The sequence below is a fragment of the Zeus faber genome (genome assembly GCF_960531495.2).
Source record: "Zeus faber genome assembly, chromosome: 20".
Classification (NCBI taxonomy): Eukaryota; Metazoa; Chordata; class Actinopteri; order Zeiformes; family Zeidae; genus Zeus; species Zeus faber.
In genome coordinates, this window is record NC_137207.1 from 12503248 (window position 1) to 12517000 (window position 13753).

Consider the following 13753-nt stretch of genomic DNA (forward strand, 5'->3'; position numbering starts at 1 on the left):
AGGGCGATAACTGTAACTCCACCTGCAGATGGCATGCAAAAGATCAGATCATTTCAATTGGATTTCTCTTCTGTTGCCTGCCAAATAGAGGACAGAGATAAAAAAAAAAAAACAACAACAAAAAAAACATGAACATAACAACTGTGACATCATTACTATATTCCACTTCATCACAAAATAATCACTATTATTGTTGTTGTCGTTGTTGTTACAATTATTATTCAACGCCGGACAGACACTTCAAAACTTAGGAAAACACTGAAGCATCCAACAAAAAGGCCATACAATAACAACTCATTTAACTTGAGTAATCCCCAACCTGGTTAAACGCCGTTTTTGTCCATTATAGGACCTGGAAGACTCGATTCCCCTCCAGTGCGTATGGCCTGTGTATAATCGAAGCCGACGGCTCCCTGTGCCGTTTTCATGTATTTTCGGCGGACAGCTCCCGGGGGAGAAATAAAGCGGGGGGGGGGGGGGGGGGCGGAAAACCCCGTTTACATGATTCTCGAGGGGACGCGACGAACGTGAGGAAGGAGCGAAGACGAGCGCCAGGCCCCGGGGTGCGGTGCCAGGGTTCAACGGCCCGCCTGGCCTTCCCCCTCGGTCGCACTCCCGGAGCGCCGGGCGTTCCGGGAGCTGTAGTCACGTTTCACAATGTCGGCTCGTTTCAACGTCCGTCGCCGCCGACGCGAGGCTCGTAACTCCCGCTCGACCCGTCGTATGTCCACGTAGGCGGGGCGATGGCGCGAAACCGCCGCTTAACTATGTTTGACGGTGCGTTTAGGAGGGACGTCGTCTCGCTCACGAACTACAAATCCCAGCCCCAGCGGGGGTTGTTGTTTTTTTTTTTTGCGCAGGCGCAGTCAGCGCCGATGCGGCGATAAGGCGATCGGGTGGAAAATGATTGGAAGGAGGCGCTGCTCCGGGGCTGGATTTCACGCTCCAAACAGCATGGATTCCGTCGCGTTTTTCACGCTGAGCGCGTTTCGTCGCGGCTGAGCTCTCCTCCCCGCCGCCGCGAGTCCAACTACGAATTCATACCCGGAGGGCAACGCGACTTTGCCGCCGAGAAACCAGCGTCCGAGCCGAGGCGAAGGCGACGTCGGCGACCGTCGTTAAGTCGCTTTGCTTTTTTTTTTTTTTTTTGGGTCCGTTTCGTAACCCGTTGTTCGCCCTCCCGACCCCGAAAATGCCCCGGGACAACAAGACCCCCCTCATCCAGAGGATAGCCCGGCAAGCCCACCACGCCTTCAAGGGCTTCGTCGCCTCCGCCATCGGGGGGGACGACGACGACTACACGACGGGGTTCGCCGAGCTGGTGAAGCTGGTGACCGCGGTCAGAGCGGCCGACCTGAAGATCGCGCGCCGGAAAGACAAGCCTGGCCCCGGGCCGGACGCCGCGGGCCCGCCGGTCACCTACATGCACATCTGCGAGACGGAGGCGTTCAGCATGGGGGTGTTCCTGCTGCGGCGCGGAGCCTCCATCCCGCTCCACGACCACCCGGGTATGAACGGGGTGCTGAAGGTGCTCTACGGCAAGGTGACCATCAGGTGCTTCGACCGGCTGGAGCACGACGGCGGCGACCTTCCGGAGTTTGACCCCCCGCTGCCGCCGGCGACCCCGAGCGGCTGCCCGCGGCGCTCCGTGCTCCGCGCAGTCGGCGAGTACTCGGAGACCAGCGGGCCGTGCCTCCTCACCCCGCAGCGGGATAATATCCATCAGATCGACGCGTTGGACGGGCCGGCGGCGTTCCTGGATATCCTCGCCCCGCCCTACGACCCGGAGGACGGCCGGGACTGTCACTATTACAAGGTCCTACGGAGAGCCGGGGCTGGGGGGACGGAGGGAGGCAAGCCCGCTGAGCTGCAGCATCAGGAGGAGGAGGTTCAGAAGGAGGCCGAGATGTGGCTCCTGGAGGTCCCACAACCCGAGGACTTCTTGTGCGGCGGGGAGCCGTATCCAGGCCCCGCTGTTTCTGTGTAAAAAAGCGCAGTCAAGTGTGGGACTTCGAATGGCAGGGAAACACTAAAAGACCTGGAAAGGTGTTAATTAAAACGCAGGAAACCCATTCCTCAAATTAGACAGTGTGATTGTTTGACTATCCAGAAACGTGATGCTCAGTGATGACATTTGGACTGTGGTGATCAGTCATGATCCATCATGTTTTGGGGTTGGGTCAGTGGCCTTATTATCAGCAACTAATTTCAATGTTCTACGTTGTATGTTGGACTGCAGCCTACATGGGTGCCTTAATGCCAAAGCCTGTAACTTAACTTACCCGTCGCCGGCCTTACTTGTGAATATTGACTTTACACGTGTAATGATTGTTCTGTTCATACAAGAGGCTTCTTCCAGAATGCACACGTCATGTATTGTCTTTCTGTTTAATTTATTCCGAAGACCAGGGCTTCCTACACTCGTCCAGAATGCCAATTTTTCAAGGGTTCAATTCCGATTGCATGCACCGACACATTTCACAAACTTTGTGTAGTCCCACTTTCAGTGTTTCCTCTCCTCTGGAGAAATGGAAAGAAAGCTCAGCTGCCTCAAATCACATAACCTCACCATGCTTCAGACTGAAGGTGTCTTAAACAAAACTCATTGGATTCACTTAAAAATGCCTCAATTTGGTAAACAGCTTAAAATACACACTGTACACTGTAAATATACACTTCATTTTATAGATTGACAAAAAAGTATAAGTTAGATAAATTGAGTCATTCTTTCCAACTTAATCCAATGACCATTTTCAGTGGAGGAGCAGTTTGATATGTTAAATTGGGAAGTGTGTAATTCTAGAAAAACAATTTGTATGGTACACTACGTTATTTGCTGTATTCTTTGTTGTTGAAGCGCAAAGATGCACCTAGTCGCTTTCATTCCTGTTTCCAAATGTACATGTACAAATTTTGAATGTACTATAGGACTACATTAGACTCTACACGGGCCTTTGTCTACATGTTCTCCTTAAATGGTTCTCTTTGATATATAAATATATATATATATATATTTAGTATACGGTGTATATATGGAGCAATAAACTAGATTAGTTATTCATACAAGACCTTGTGTGTGTCCGCCCTCTATTGCTGTATCACATTTTCAAGACACTACCATTTTTCCAGTTATAATCTACAATAGAGTGTGAGTACTAATCTGTCCAAGTTTTATATTGCTGTTTACAAAAAGATAAAAATGTCTCCCCACAAAATCCCAATGCCGGATCAATGTGGTCTCAACGCTAAGAATCAGCATAAAATATAAGTCTATGTAAAATGATGTAAGTCACAATATGCATTCTAAACCAATGACAACTATTTACATTTGATGACGATGGTTTCAAAAGACAAATTACACTATTTTTTTGCTCACCCTTTTAGGCTGCCTTAAGACCGAAATGTATTCCTCTTATAAATTGAATGATCACAAGAAAATGCGGCATGGTTTACTGTACTTCAAGAAGGACACAAAAGTGATCTTATCTGCGATTTGAAATGTGCAGCCCCCCCCCCCCCCTATAATTGTCTCACAAAAAGACAAAAATAGACATTGCTCACTCTGTTCATCTGATTTTCTGGTTTCATCGTAATGGAAATAAGTTTTTGAGGAACTAATGTTGGGATCTGACAACGCAATATTTTTTGTCTTTCACAATGGTCACCATGGCAGATTAGGCCATCATGGTGCCATAAATTCTTTCCGTGTCTTGGGTGGGAGACTGGCAACACTACAAGTATGACCCAGGCCAATCATCGTATGCTGCCTTTTAAGACCTTGTGCGGGTTAATAAGTCGTCGGAGAGGAGGGTCAAGAAATTGTCAGTCATGGCTCCAGAAGCGGCTATTTGTGATACTGTCGGTCTCAAGAAAGAAAAACGATTGTGGACCCGTTCCTGGGTGTCCACAACCGTCTAGCATCCAGACAAAACTATAAAAACAAGTAGTACGGGCTTCACCTCCAATCGTTTAATTTCCGCAGTTCTATATTCTGCTAGGCACAGACTTGGTTGTATATCTGAAAATTAACCAAATGCTACTGCAGCTGCAAAAGTATCCCAAGAAGCAGGGATGCTGTTGCTTCCGCTATTCCTCGCCAACATTCATCCTTTTTTTTTTTACTCTCTCATCGTACTCCCTCAAGGAAATGTCAAAAAGGCAGGGATATTGTGGTATTGTCACTGCTCAATGAACCTTTCCTCGGTTTCTTTGTTCCACCTGACGGCAGCAAAAGCAGCATCCCTATTTCTGTTGGCCATGTCTATATACTGTATGTGCACCACCACATCCTATTGGTCAACGTCAAGGAGCACATCAGAGGAGTAGGCAGGAAAATCCCCAAAATTGTAAAGTTGGCATGATCTATTAAGAAAGAAAATGGCGACTTTGCCCTCAACACTTAAAGCTTTTATGAAGTTCACTCTGACCGCCCCATCTGGAACAGTCTTTAGATCTGTAGCATTTTCTTTACAGCCAGTGCTGCTCTGTGTATACTGCAGTGGACAGATGCTAAGAGTGGAGCCACAGCTTTCACCCAGGCGATGACTCCACTGTGCTGGCCCAGCATCGCACGGGCCCTATCACCGCTCACTCCCACACATTTGGACCAATCGATCCCGTTTGAAACTATGAACGCGTTCAGAATGTCAAAATTGGCCTCAGCAGTTGAATGCGTCGGTAAAGATTTGCAAAACAGGAACTCTTATCCCTCCATTGTTTTCATACCTTACATGGGCAAGCAGATTTGACAGATTTGTGATGTCTATCGATTCATCCAGTTGGGAGGGCATAAAAATGACTCTCGTAGCACGTTATCAGCTGTTCTGACACATTCTCTGCCATCTCGTCAACCCTGTATGCGGCTTACCTAAGGCTTGGCTATGAGTCAGGCGACCCGATAGGACGCTTCCGCTGCCTTTGCGTTCTCCGTGCCCACACATGACATTTCGATGACTTTCTTCTTGCCCTGATACATCTTGAGTTTATTATCAAATAATGCAGGACAGTCCCGCCTGCCTGATGTCCTGCGGGGACTTCCTTTGTAGATTATTTACCAATGGCTTTATTATTTTTCATCGTGCCTGATGCTAGCCAACTATCCATTTTGATTATCACCTGAAGCTCAAAAATGTACAGGTGCACGTCGATCGTGGTTCCGGGCTTGGACGTAGTAGGCCCTACCATAAGATCCTATCCATCAGTGAAGATGCATTTTTTTAATGTTTTAAAGAAAAAATACCATGAATGATCTTTTTATTTTACATTTAAAAACGTTTTTGGAATTAATAATGTTGTACTTATTTTTTCAATAAAATCGATGTGTTTTGCCCATGATTTGGTGGCTCGCTTGCAATACCCTCCCGGCCCACCAGTGGGCCGAGGCCCATAGATTGGGAATCGCTGGTCTAGATATGTATACATATAAAACAAGCATAATAGGTGACCCAAAGAAGACTTAATGGTTTGAGAGAGTTTCAAACCTGTCCTATTCCATTGTGACCGATAAAGTGTGTTTGTGCGGGCCATCCTACATATTTTTTAGGTGTCCACCAAATGGAGCTTTTGCGGGTTAGGGTCCAGGGAGGAAGACATCTCATCACTGTCCACTAATCAATGGAGATTTGAATCAGCGACAGTTACTTCACTCAACCAATCAAAGTCTGCCAAGCATTTGTGCTGGTGGTACTGCTGGTTGATCTCGCTGGGTCACGAGCATTCAGATGCCATGTTCTTGCGCTCCCACCTCCACCCCATCTCCACCAGCATCAGGTCCCATCTCCACCAGTACCAGGTCCCATCTCTACGAGTATCTGCTTCCATCTCCACCAGTATCAGGTCTCATCTCCACCCGCATCAGGTCTCATCTCCACCAGCATCAGGTCCCATCTCCAACACTATCTCTCATCGAGAACTTCCAATTTTCCATCACCACCAGCGTCAGGACCCCATTGGGGGCAAGGTCGAAGTGCCAAGATTTGACTATTGTTTTTAAATGTTATTTTCATTGCATCTAGTCTCTCCTGGTTGAAAACATATAGCATATATGAAATCGGTGGGAATATGCATGTTTCCATTTTTTCAAGGATATTGCCTATCACAAGGCTCTGAAGACACTGTGGTCTCCCTCTTCCCGTCAGTCTGGTCAGTGGCTGTGGCACCCATTAAGTGTCATTACAGTCCATTACAGTGTGAAATGTATCGCATCAGTTAATCTGTCTCAGGCCTCCTTGCGGCGGCGTCAAAAGAAGAGGATGCATTGTGTTGTCAAGTTAATGCCATTTTTAACTGCCGGCCATGTAGGAATTAAGGATATTGTGTCTTGTACCGTCATAATTTAAATACGACACAAATAATGTGTGACAGTAAGGTGATGGATTGCAGTCGATGGAGTATTAATTACCATTTAATTCAACTCAGTATAAAAGTCAGTTTGTCGTTTAGCTATATCACACGTAGGAAGTCTTACGAATACGCAACAACCTGCTTTGCAAAGTTCTTCTTCTTCTTCTTCTTCTTCTTCTTCTTCTTCTTCTCTTTATAGGCCTACTTACCTCGAATAGAAAATCTCTGAGTAAATATCTCTTTGGGAAAGTGACGCATATAGGGATACGATGAGTACCTCCAGTGTCTTCCTGAAAACAAACGTATGACCTGCTGTCATCATATCGATTTTGGAAGGTTGAGATATGGAAATTATTTTCCCCTGAATTACAAGTTTCTCTTTTTTTACCACTCTCTCTCTCTCTCTCTCTCTCTCTCTCTCTTGGTTTCTATCATAAGAAAAGGACAAGTCGGTCATCACCGAAACGTCTGTATATAATGTCACGCAGATCTTTGAAGGAAAACTTTTTTTTTTTTAATGCACAAAAAAACAAATGTTACACGAGGGAAACTATATTGTAATATGTTCCGGGCTGTGAGAAAAGTAGAATATTTACAGTATTTGCTGCATTTATCTCTATATGTATTGTTTAACTCTCATTCAGATAAGCAACTTTTTTTTCTTACCGTTTTTCCAACACATTGTCGATTGACATTATTCATAATGAATTATACATCAATTGGAGTTCAACCCTCAACTACACAGCAGCATGTGTGTGTCGGTGTTCAATGAATAACTGACTAGGCAGGTGTTATAATCATCATCATATATTTAATGTCTTAAAACAATCACGAGACACACACGTCCAGATAGATATAAGTTCCAGTTATTTACATTTCACGACTTTTCAACAACTTTTGAGTTACCCACAACACGAGATGCGTACAAAAATATATATCCAACAATTTGTATATTAAAACAACAAATTTACAGTGTTGAAAGCGTCCTTGAGCAAGGCACAAAGAGAGAAAGGTGGAGGAGGGGTGAAGACATTGTCAATTCAATAATTTAAAAACATTCAACTTTATCAAACGTTATTGCGGTTAATTCACGTCGCACTTTTGGTGCGTTTTACGCACGTCGGTTATAGTGGAGTAGGCCTTATGTTTTTATTACAATCAATCATCAATTAAATCAAACACTAATAGTAAAAAAAAAAAAAACTTCCATACTTTGCAAAGTGCATCCATTAAGTCCCTCCACGCTTCAGAGAGAACACGGAGAGGTTTTTTTTTTTGTTTTGTTTTTTTAGCGCATGGAGCCCGAATTACAACGCGCTCGTCTCCAATGTAAAAAGGTTACTGAGTAGTTCTTATTTCGGGTGTTTCAACAGATCCCCGAGCTGCAGACGCCAGTGGAGGTGTTCGATGAAGATGAGGACGAGGATGACGACGAGGACACCGTTGAAGACTTCCTCTCCTTCTGCCTCAGGTGGATCTTGGTGTGCCGCTTCCTCTCGTCGCTCCTCGCGAACTTGCGGCCGCAGAAGTCGCACGCGAAGGGCTTCTCCCCGGTGTGCGTGCGGATGTGCGTGGTGAGGTGGTCGCTGCGGCTGAAGTTGCGCATGCAGATGCGGCACTGGAAGGGCTTGTGCCCGGTGTGGATGCGGATGTGCCGCGTCAGCTCGTCGGACCGGGAGAAGCGCCGGTCGCAGCGCTCCGCCGGGCACGGGTAGGGCCGCTCGTGGATGGGGGTCTTGCTGGGTCTGTTCGGGTACTTTCTGGGCCGCAGGATCGGCCTCAGGGGCAGGTTCTGTGGGCTGTAGGCTGAGGGGAGCCTGGGTGGTGCTCCCTCTGACCCGCTCACACCAGGACCCCCTAAAGTAAAGTTCCTGATGGTGTTCAGGGGGGTCAAAGGTGGCGGGACGCGGAAGGAGTCCAGTGGGCACGGACCGAAGGGTTTGCGCTCCGGGATCACCGTGGACTGGATGTCCCGCTGGCAGGCCGGCTGGAAGAACCCGGAGTAGTCCGGGATGATCGGGAAGAGCCCCGGCACGTCTGCGCTGCTGGGGTGGGGCTTGGGCGAGGAGTAGGATGGAGGGGCGTAAGAGGCGAGGTGGCAGGTGGAGGTGGATAGGAACGCCGAGGGGTCCTGATAGACCTCCCCGGCCCCGCAGCCCGCCGAAGAGGAGTAGGGAGGCGGGGGTGAGTACAGGTGGTGATGGTGGTGCTGGTGCAGGTGGTCCATCTCTGGCTGATTCTGCGCCGCCATGGTGCAGCTCAGAGCTCCGCTGGAGAAGTGATGGGGGGATCCAGAGGAAGCCGGGGAGGAAGAGGCCGAAGAGGAGGGCGGAGGAGGAGGAGGAGGGGGCTGCTGGGCCATGCCGAAGATCCCCGCTGAGACGATGTTGATGACCCCCTCCGGGCTCCAGTTGCTCGGGTACTGGGAGTCTATGGAGAACTTCCCCATGTAGGTGAAGGTCTGGTTGCGGTGGGAGGAGGGCTGCGAGAAGCCGCTGGAGTACGGGGAGAGGTCCAGGGAGCGCTTCTCCGCGCCCATGTCTCCGGGCATCAAGCCATCTGCAAAGGTAAGCCGGCGGATTATTATCAAGTCAGGTCTTTTTGGGTGGCTATCAGTGGACAAAAAAAAAAGCCATGCAGGACTAAAGAGGAAAAGTGAGGGTCCTCTGTTTATCATAGTTGAATAATTATATCAGCATAAACTTGCTTATATATATAGTTGTATAAAGTTATATTATACTTAGTTATATTACATGTAGATATAGTATAGGTATATACTATATAATATATATAAACAGTCTTTTTTTATATTTTTAACGCAATTCATTTTTCGGAGAATTTCCAATTTGATATTTTTTCCAATAAACTATGGAAGGTCAAACTTAAACAACAGATCACGTTCCACTGAGCCACAGATCCCGGTTTTAATCCTTAAAAACGACCCGACGCGTCCGTTCTCACCTGTTGCTCCGTTGATGTGGTCGTAGTGCGCTCCCACCCCCAGGTCGCCGCCGTTGGGGGGGAACACGGCGAGGGAGCTCGGCAGCACCATGTCGTCCACCGAGTAGACGGACTCTGCGATTGGATGCGCGAATCCCCCGAGACTCACCGGGACTTTCTCCAAAGTTTTCGCCGTCATGGTCAGCGCTGCTGCCCCGACACAACCGCAGACGTTCTCAAGGAGCAGACGCGGGTTTGTAACTGTCTCTAGCGGGGGGGGGGGGGGGGTCGCCTCACCACTGCCCGGTACTTTGTGGTTCTACCATTGGACCAGAGACGGCGCAGTGAGACTCGGGGTTTGGGTGGGATACGGACAGGCGGCCGGTGTCGGGAACGGGCGCACTGGCGCTGGTTTGTATATTATATGGGGAACCTTTTGAATGCGCCGTGACGTCATTGTCCAAATAAGGACTGGGAGGGTGACAGAAATAAGCGCTGCGAGCGCTCATTGGCTGACGATTACCCGTGACGCCATCAAAGGAATCACTTGTCAATGGAGAATCCGCTTCTTCAGAGAAAGTGAAACATGCAAACTGCGATCACGTATAGACTGTTTTCCACTCTAGATAGACAGACAGACAGACAGACAGAAAGTCAGACAGACAGATAGATAGATAGACAGATAGATAGACAGATAGATAGATAGATAGATAGATAGATAGGTAGATAGATAGATAGATAGATAGATAGATAGATAGATAGATAGATAGATAGATAGATAGATAGATAGATAGATAGATAGATAGATAGATAGATAGATAGATAGATAGATAGATAATCAGAAATACTTCACTAATCCCAGGGGGAAATTACTTAAAAATGAGGAACGCTTCACAAATTTGCGTGTCGTCCTTTGCGCAGGGGCCATGCTAATCTTTCTCTGTATCGTTCCAATTTTAGTACATGGGACAAAAATAGACAAAAAAAAAAAAAAAAAAAAAAAAAAAGAATCAGATAGAACGACGGAGGATAGATAGATAGATAGATAGATCGATCGATAGATACTTTATTCTTCATTGATCCTCGGAGGGAAGTGATCATACATCACAACAAACGGGGGGAACAATAGACAATTAGGTACTAAACAATAAAAATGGAACATTTTTTCAATATACAATAAACAACAAATATCTATATATGTGTGTGTGTGTGTATGTACCTATATGCATAAACATATATATGAATATACGTATATATATATATATATATATATATATATATATATATATATATATATATATATATATATATATCAATAAAGCCCTGTATGAAGTGTGAAGCTGTGCATTAGATCTGTTCAGTTTGATTCGTAAAGGTTTCTTCCTGATTCACACATCGAACCCAGAAGAGGAATTCCGGTTGATCTCTCCGCGCCATAAAAGGTTCCATCCGGTAAGATCAAACGAACGCCCTGCCTCCATATTTGGGGTCGGTTCCGGAACGCGCACGCGCGTCGTCGCTCGTCGGAAAACGAGCGACGACGCGCGCGCGCGCGCGCTCAATAAAGTGCCATGGAAACCGGAAAGTTTTTTTTTCACGCTGTTTTGAATAGAAGTTTCAGGGAAGACCCGACCGATCGAACTGACTTATTTACACGTGTCAGGCGGGAAACGATCAAAAATAAATGAAAGTAAAATAAAATAACAAATAAAATAAAAATTAAAAAAAAAGTTGACGTTCATGGGAATTCAAGTCCGCGGGGGGAAGCAGAGGCAGCGTCGTCCGGTCGTCGGTGTCGTTCTTGATGGTGCCTGACGAACGTCATGAGGATGTTCCCGAGAAGGATGATTATTAGAATGAGTACCATTGACACACTTTTCAAAATGCACAGGCGGCCTTGCCTCTTCTTGGGGAACCAGAAGGCTTTTGTCAAGGTTAAGGGGTCGCTACACCCAACCACGGAGTTTATATTTTTGTTGCTAACAAATTGGAAAGTAAATAAATAAGTAAAACTTGAAAGTAATAATTCGATTTTTTTTTCCCCAATTATTATTATCATCAACAACAACAACAACAACAATAACAATAAAAATAAAAATAAAGAAAAAAATAAATAATAATAACAATAATAATCATAATAATAATAATAATAACAATAACAACAACAACAATAATAATAATAATAATAATAATAATAATAATAATAATGGCAGACATGGCATCAGACGTGTAGCCTTGGCATCAGAATGAATCGTCCCTCAGCGTTGCCCTCCAGTGGCCTTCTTTGGTACTTTACAGAGAAAATGTGACACACACACACACACACACACACACACACACACACACACACACACACACACACACACACACACACACACACACACACCACAAGTAGGGTGGTTTATTGGATCTGGTAAAATCCCCTGGTGGGTTGAGAAAGTTGCAATCGGTAAACCAAAATAGAGGGGTTGTGTGTGTTTGGGTGGAATATTGTTTCCAGTGTGTTTGTGTCAAACAACCACCACTGTCGTCTTGCAATAATCTAAATATAAACGGATGACTCAGATTTGGATGTCACATGCAGATGAATCAAAACTCACGTCTCAGAAAGGCCCATACTTAAAGCGGTAATCTGTACGATTATTTCGAGTTGACACTTTTCCAGGCGCTTCTTAAGGAGCAACAATTCAATGTATCTTCTCTGTACGTGGTTTCCATTGTTGGTGGCGGAGTCCGCCATGCGCCAGAAATGAAAGCCGGCCACAGTAAATGTCATGAAGCAGTGTAGTTAGTTGTGGTCGGTCTGTCGATATAAACGAACGTTCCCAAAAAAAGAAAATTCAAATTTTTACCAACACACACAAAGCCCACGCACACTACACTCTGACACAAACAGCGTACCGCTCGCATATGAAGATCAAGCTCGGCCAAATAGTACAATCCTGCCTACACACGCACACACGCACACATACACACACACACGCACGCACGCACGCACACACACACACACAAACGCACACACACACACACACACACACACACACTCGTTTGCCACATAAATCAGTGCTCTAGTCAATAACCTTTGTTAATAATGACTATTAATTTAGCACTTTCATGGTGTGTGCGAGCCTGTGTGTGTGTGTGTGTGTGTGTGTGTGTGTGTGTGTGTGTTTGCATTAACAAATGTGTGTGTTCATATTCTCCGCTGTCATTGTATCCAATGGGGACACGGCCATAAATTGATCCGCTTCGTTTCGTTAGCGGTGTCAAATTTGGACGAAAGGGTTGATTCCTGTGGGTCAGTTCAGAGCTGGCGTCAAGCCAGAACATGATTGCACTGATTAAATAAATAGCTATGTGAATGACTGAATAATAACATTTAAAAAATTGAATAAAATAAACAATATAAATATATACAGACCTAATCCTATCACAATTGGGGAAAAAAAGGTGTTTATGAGGTGCTCATACATGTATCCATCACTTATGTATATATACTGTATATCACTTATATATACTTATCCGATATGCCTTGTTAATGTTCCATATCAATTCTCAGGACATTATCTGTTACCTGAGCAGTTCCTCGAATTTGATGGAGACTTACAAGATATGATCCTCCGAGCAGCATCTGAAAAGAGTTTGTGTTTTTGACGTAATCGTCGCGTGGAGACGTCTTTCGGAACTTCTTTCGGATACTTTAAGGCCCCGGTGATTTTCGTGCATTCGACAACTCTGGCTCGACGCTCATTTTAAAGAGATGACACAGTTCTCCTCCGGCCTTGAGAGCGTTAGTTACACATGGAATCACGTTTTAAACCACCCGGGCTGGAGCTTACTTTTATAGCCCACGGGCACGGCTTTACCATGTGGGAGCGCAGCCCACTGTGTGTGTGTGTGTATGTGTGTGTATGTGTGTGTGTGTGTGTGTGTGTGTGTGTGTGTGTGTGAGAGAGAGAGAGCGAGAGAGGCAGTCCATAGCCCATCCACAAGACTTAGATCCCTGGGTAAAATACATAGAAAGATATTAAACATTCCTAATGAGTGATCGACTCATGCTGGTGTGTGTAACAGTATACACTTGTTTGTGTGTTCTTGTGGGTTCTTCAGTGTGATGCCATTTATAAATGAGAGTATTGCTTCTAAATAAGGGGGTATAGAGTATTTTATAGTGAGAGATCTGTATGTATATAAGCACCATGCACATGTTCTGTTCTTCACGAATTAGGGTTTTATGATCATATTCCGTCTCAGTTAATCACGGACGCCATTTTAAATGTTCCTCAAGGCTCTGGCAGGAGAACATTTCAGAAGTTTGCGTTGGAAAATTCAACCAAATTGGAAACCAAAGGGACAAAAATAAACAGAATATAGATTATAATCTCACCCTGCTATGTGGCTGGTCAAACAATTTTGAATAAATATCAGAGTAATTAAAAAAAAAAAAAAAAAAAAAAAGGATGTTCACAGT

The 13753-nt window shown here is 45.5% G+C and overlaps 2 protein-coding genes across 2 annotated transcripts; one reads left to right on the forward strand and one right to left on the reverse strand.

Moving 5' to 3' along the window:
* The first annotated feature begins 932 nt into the window (after nucleotides 1–932).
* Nucleotides 933–3353, forward strand: LOC307245733 (2-aminoethanethiol dioxygenase-like). Its single transcript, XM_080021386.1, has one exon. The coding sequence runs from the start codon at nucleotides 1193–1195 to the stop codon at nucleotides 1985–1987; it is 795 nt and encodes a 264-aa protein (XP_079877512.1). The 5' UTR covers nucleotides 933–1192; the 3' UTR covers nucleotides 1988–3353.
* Nucleotides 3354–7210: 3857 nt separating this feature from the next.
* Nucleotides 7211–9481, reverse strand: egr2b (early growth response 2b; the record flags this gene model as incomplete). Its single annotated transcript, XM_080021888.1, has 2 exons — nucleotides 7211–8901; nucleotides 9304–9481. 2 exons carry the CDS (start codon nucleotides 9479–9481, stop codon nucleotides 7709–7711), a joined length of 1371 nt encoding a protein of 456 aa, XP_079878014.1. The 3' UTR covers nucleotides 7211–7708.
* Nucleotides 9482–13753: the final 4272 nt, after the last annotated feature.

Coding starts and splice junctions, on each gene's coding strand:
- LOC307245733 (XM_080021386.1), top strand. CDS start 1,193: ATGCCCCGGGACAACAAGACCCCCCTCATCCAGAGGATAGCCCGGCAA.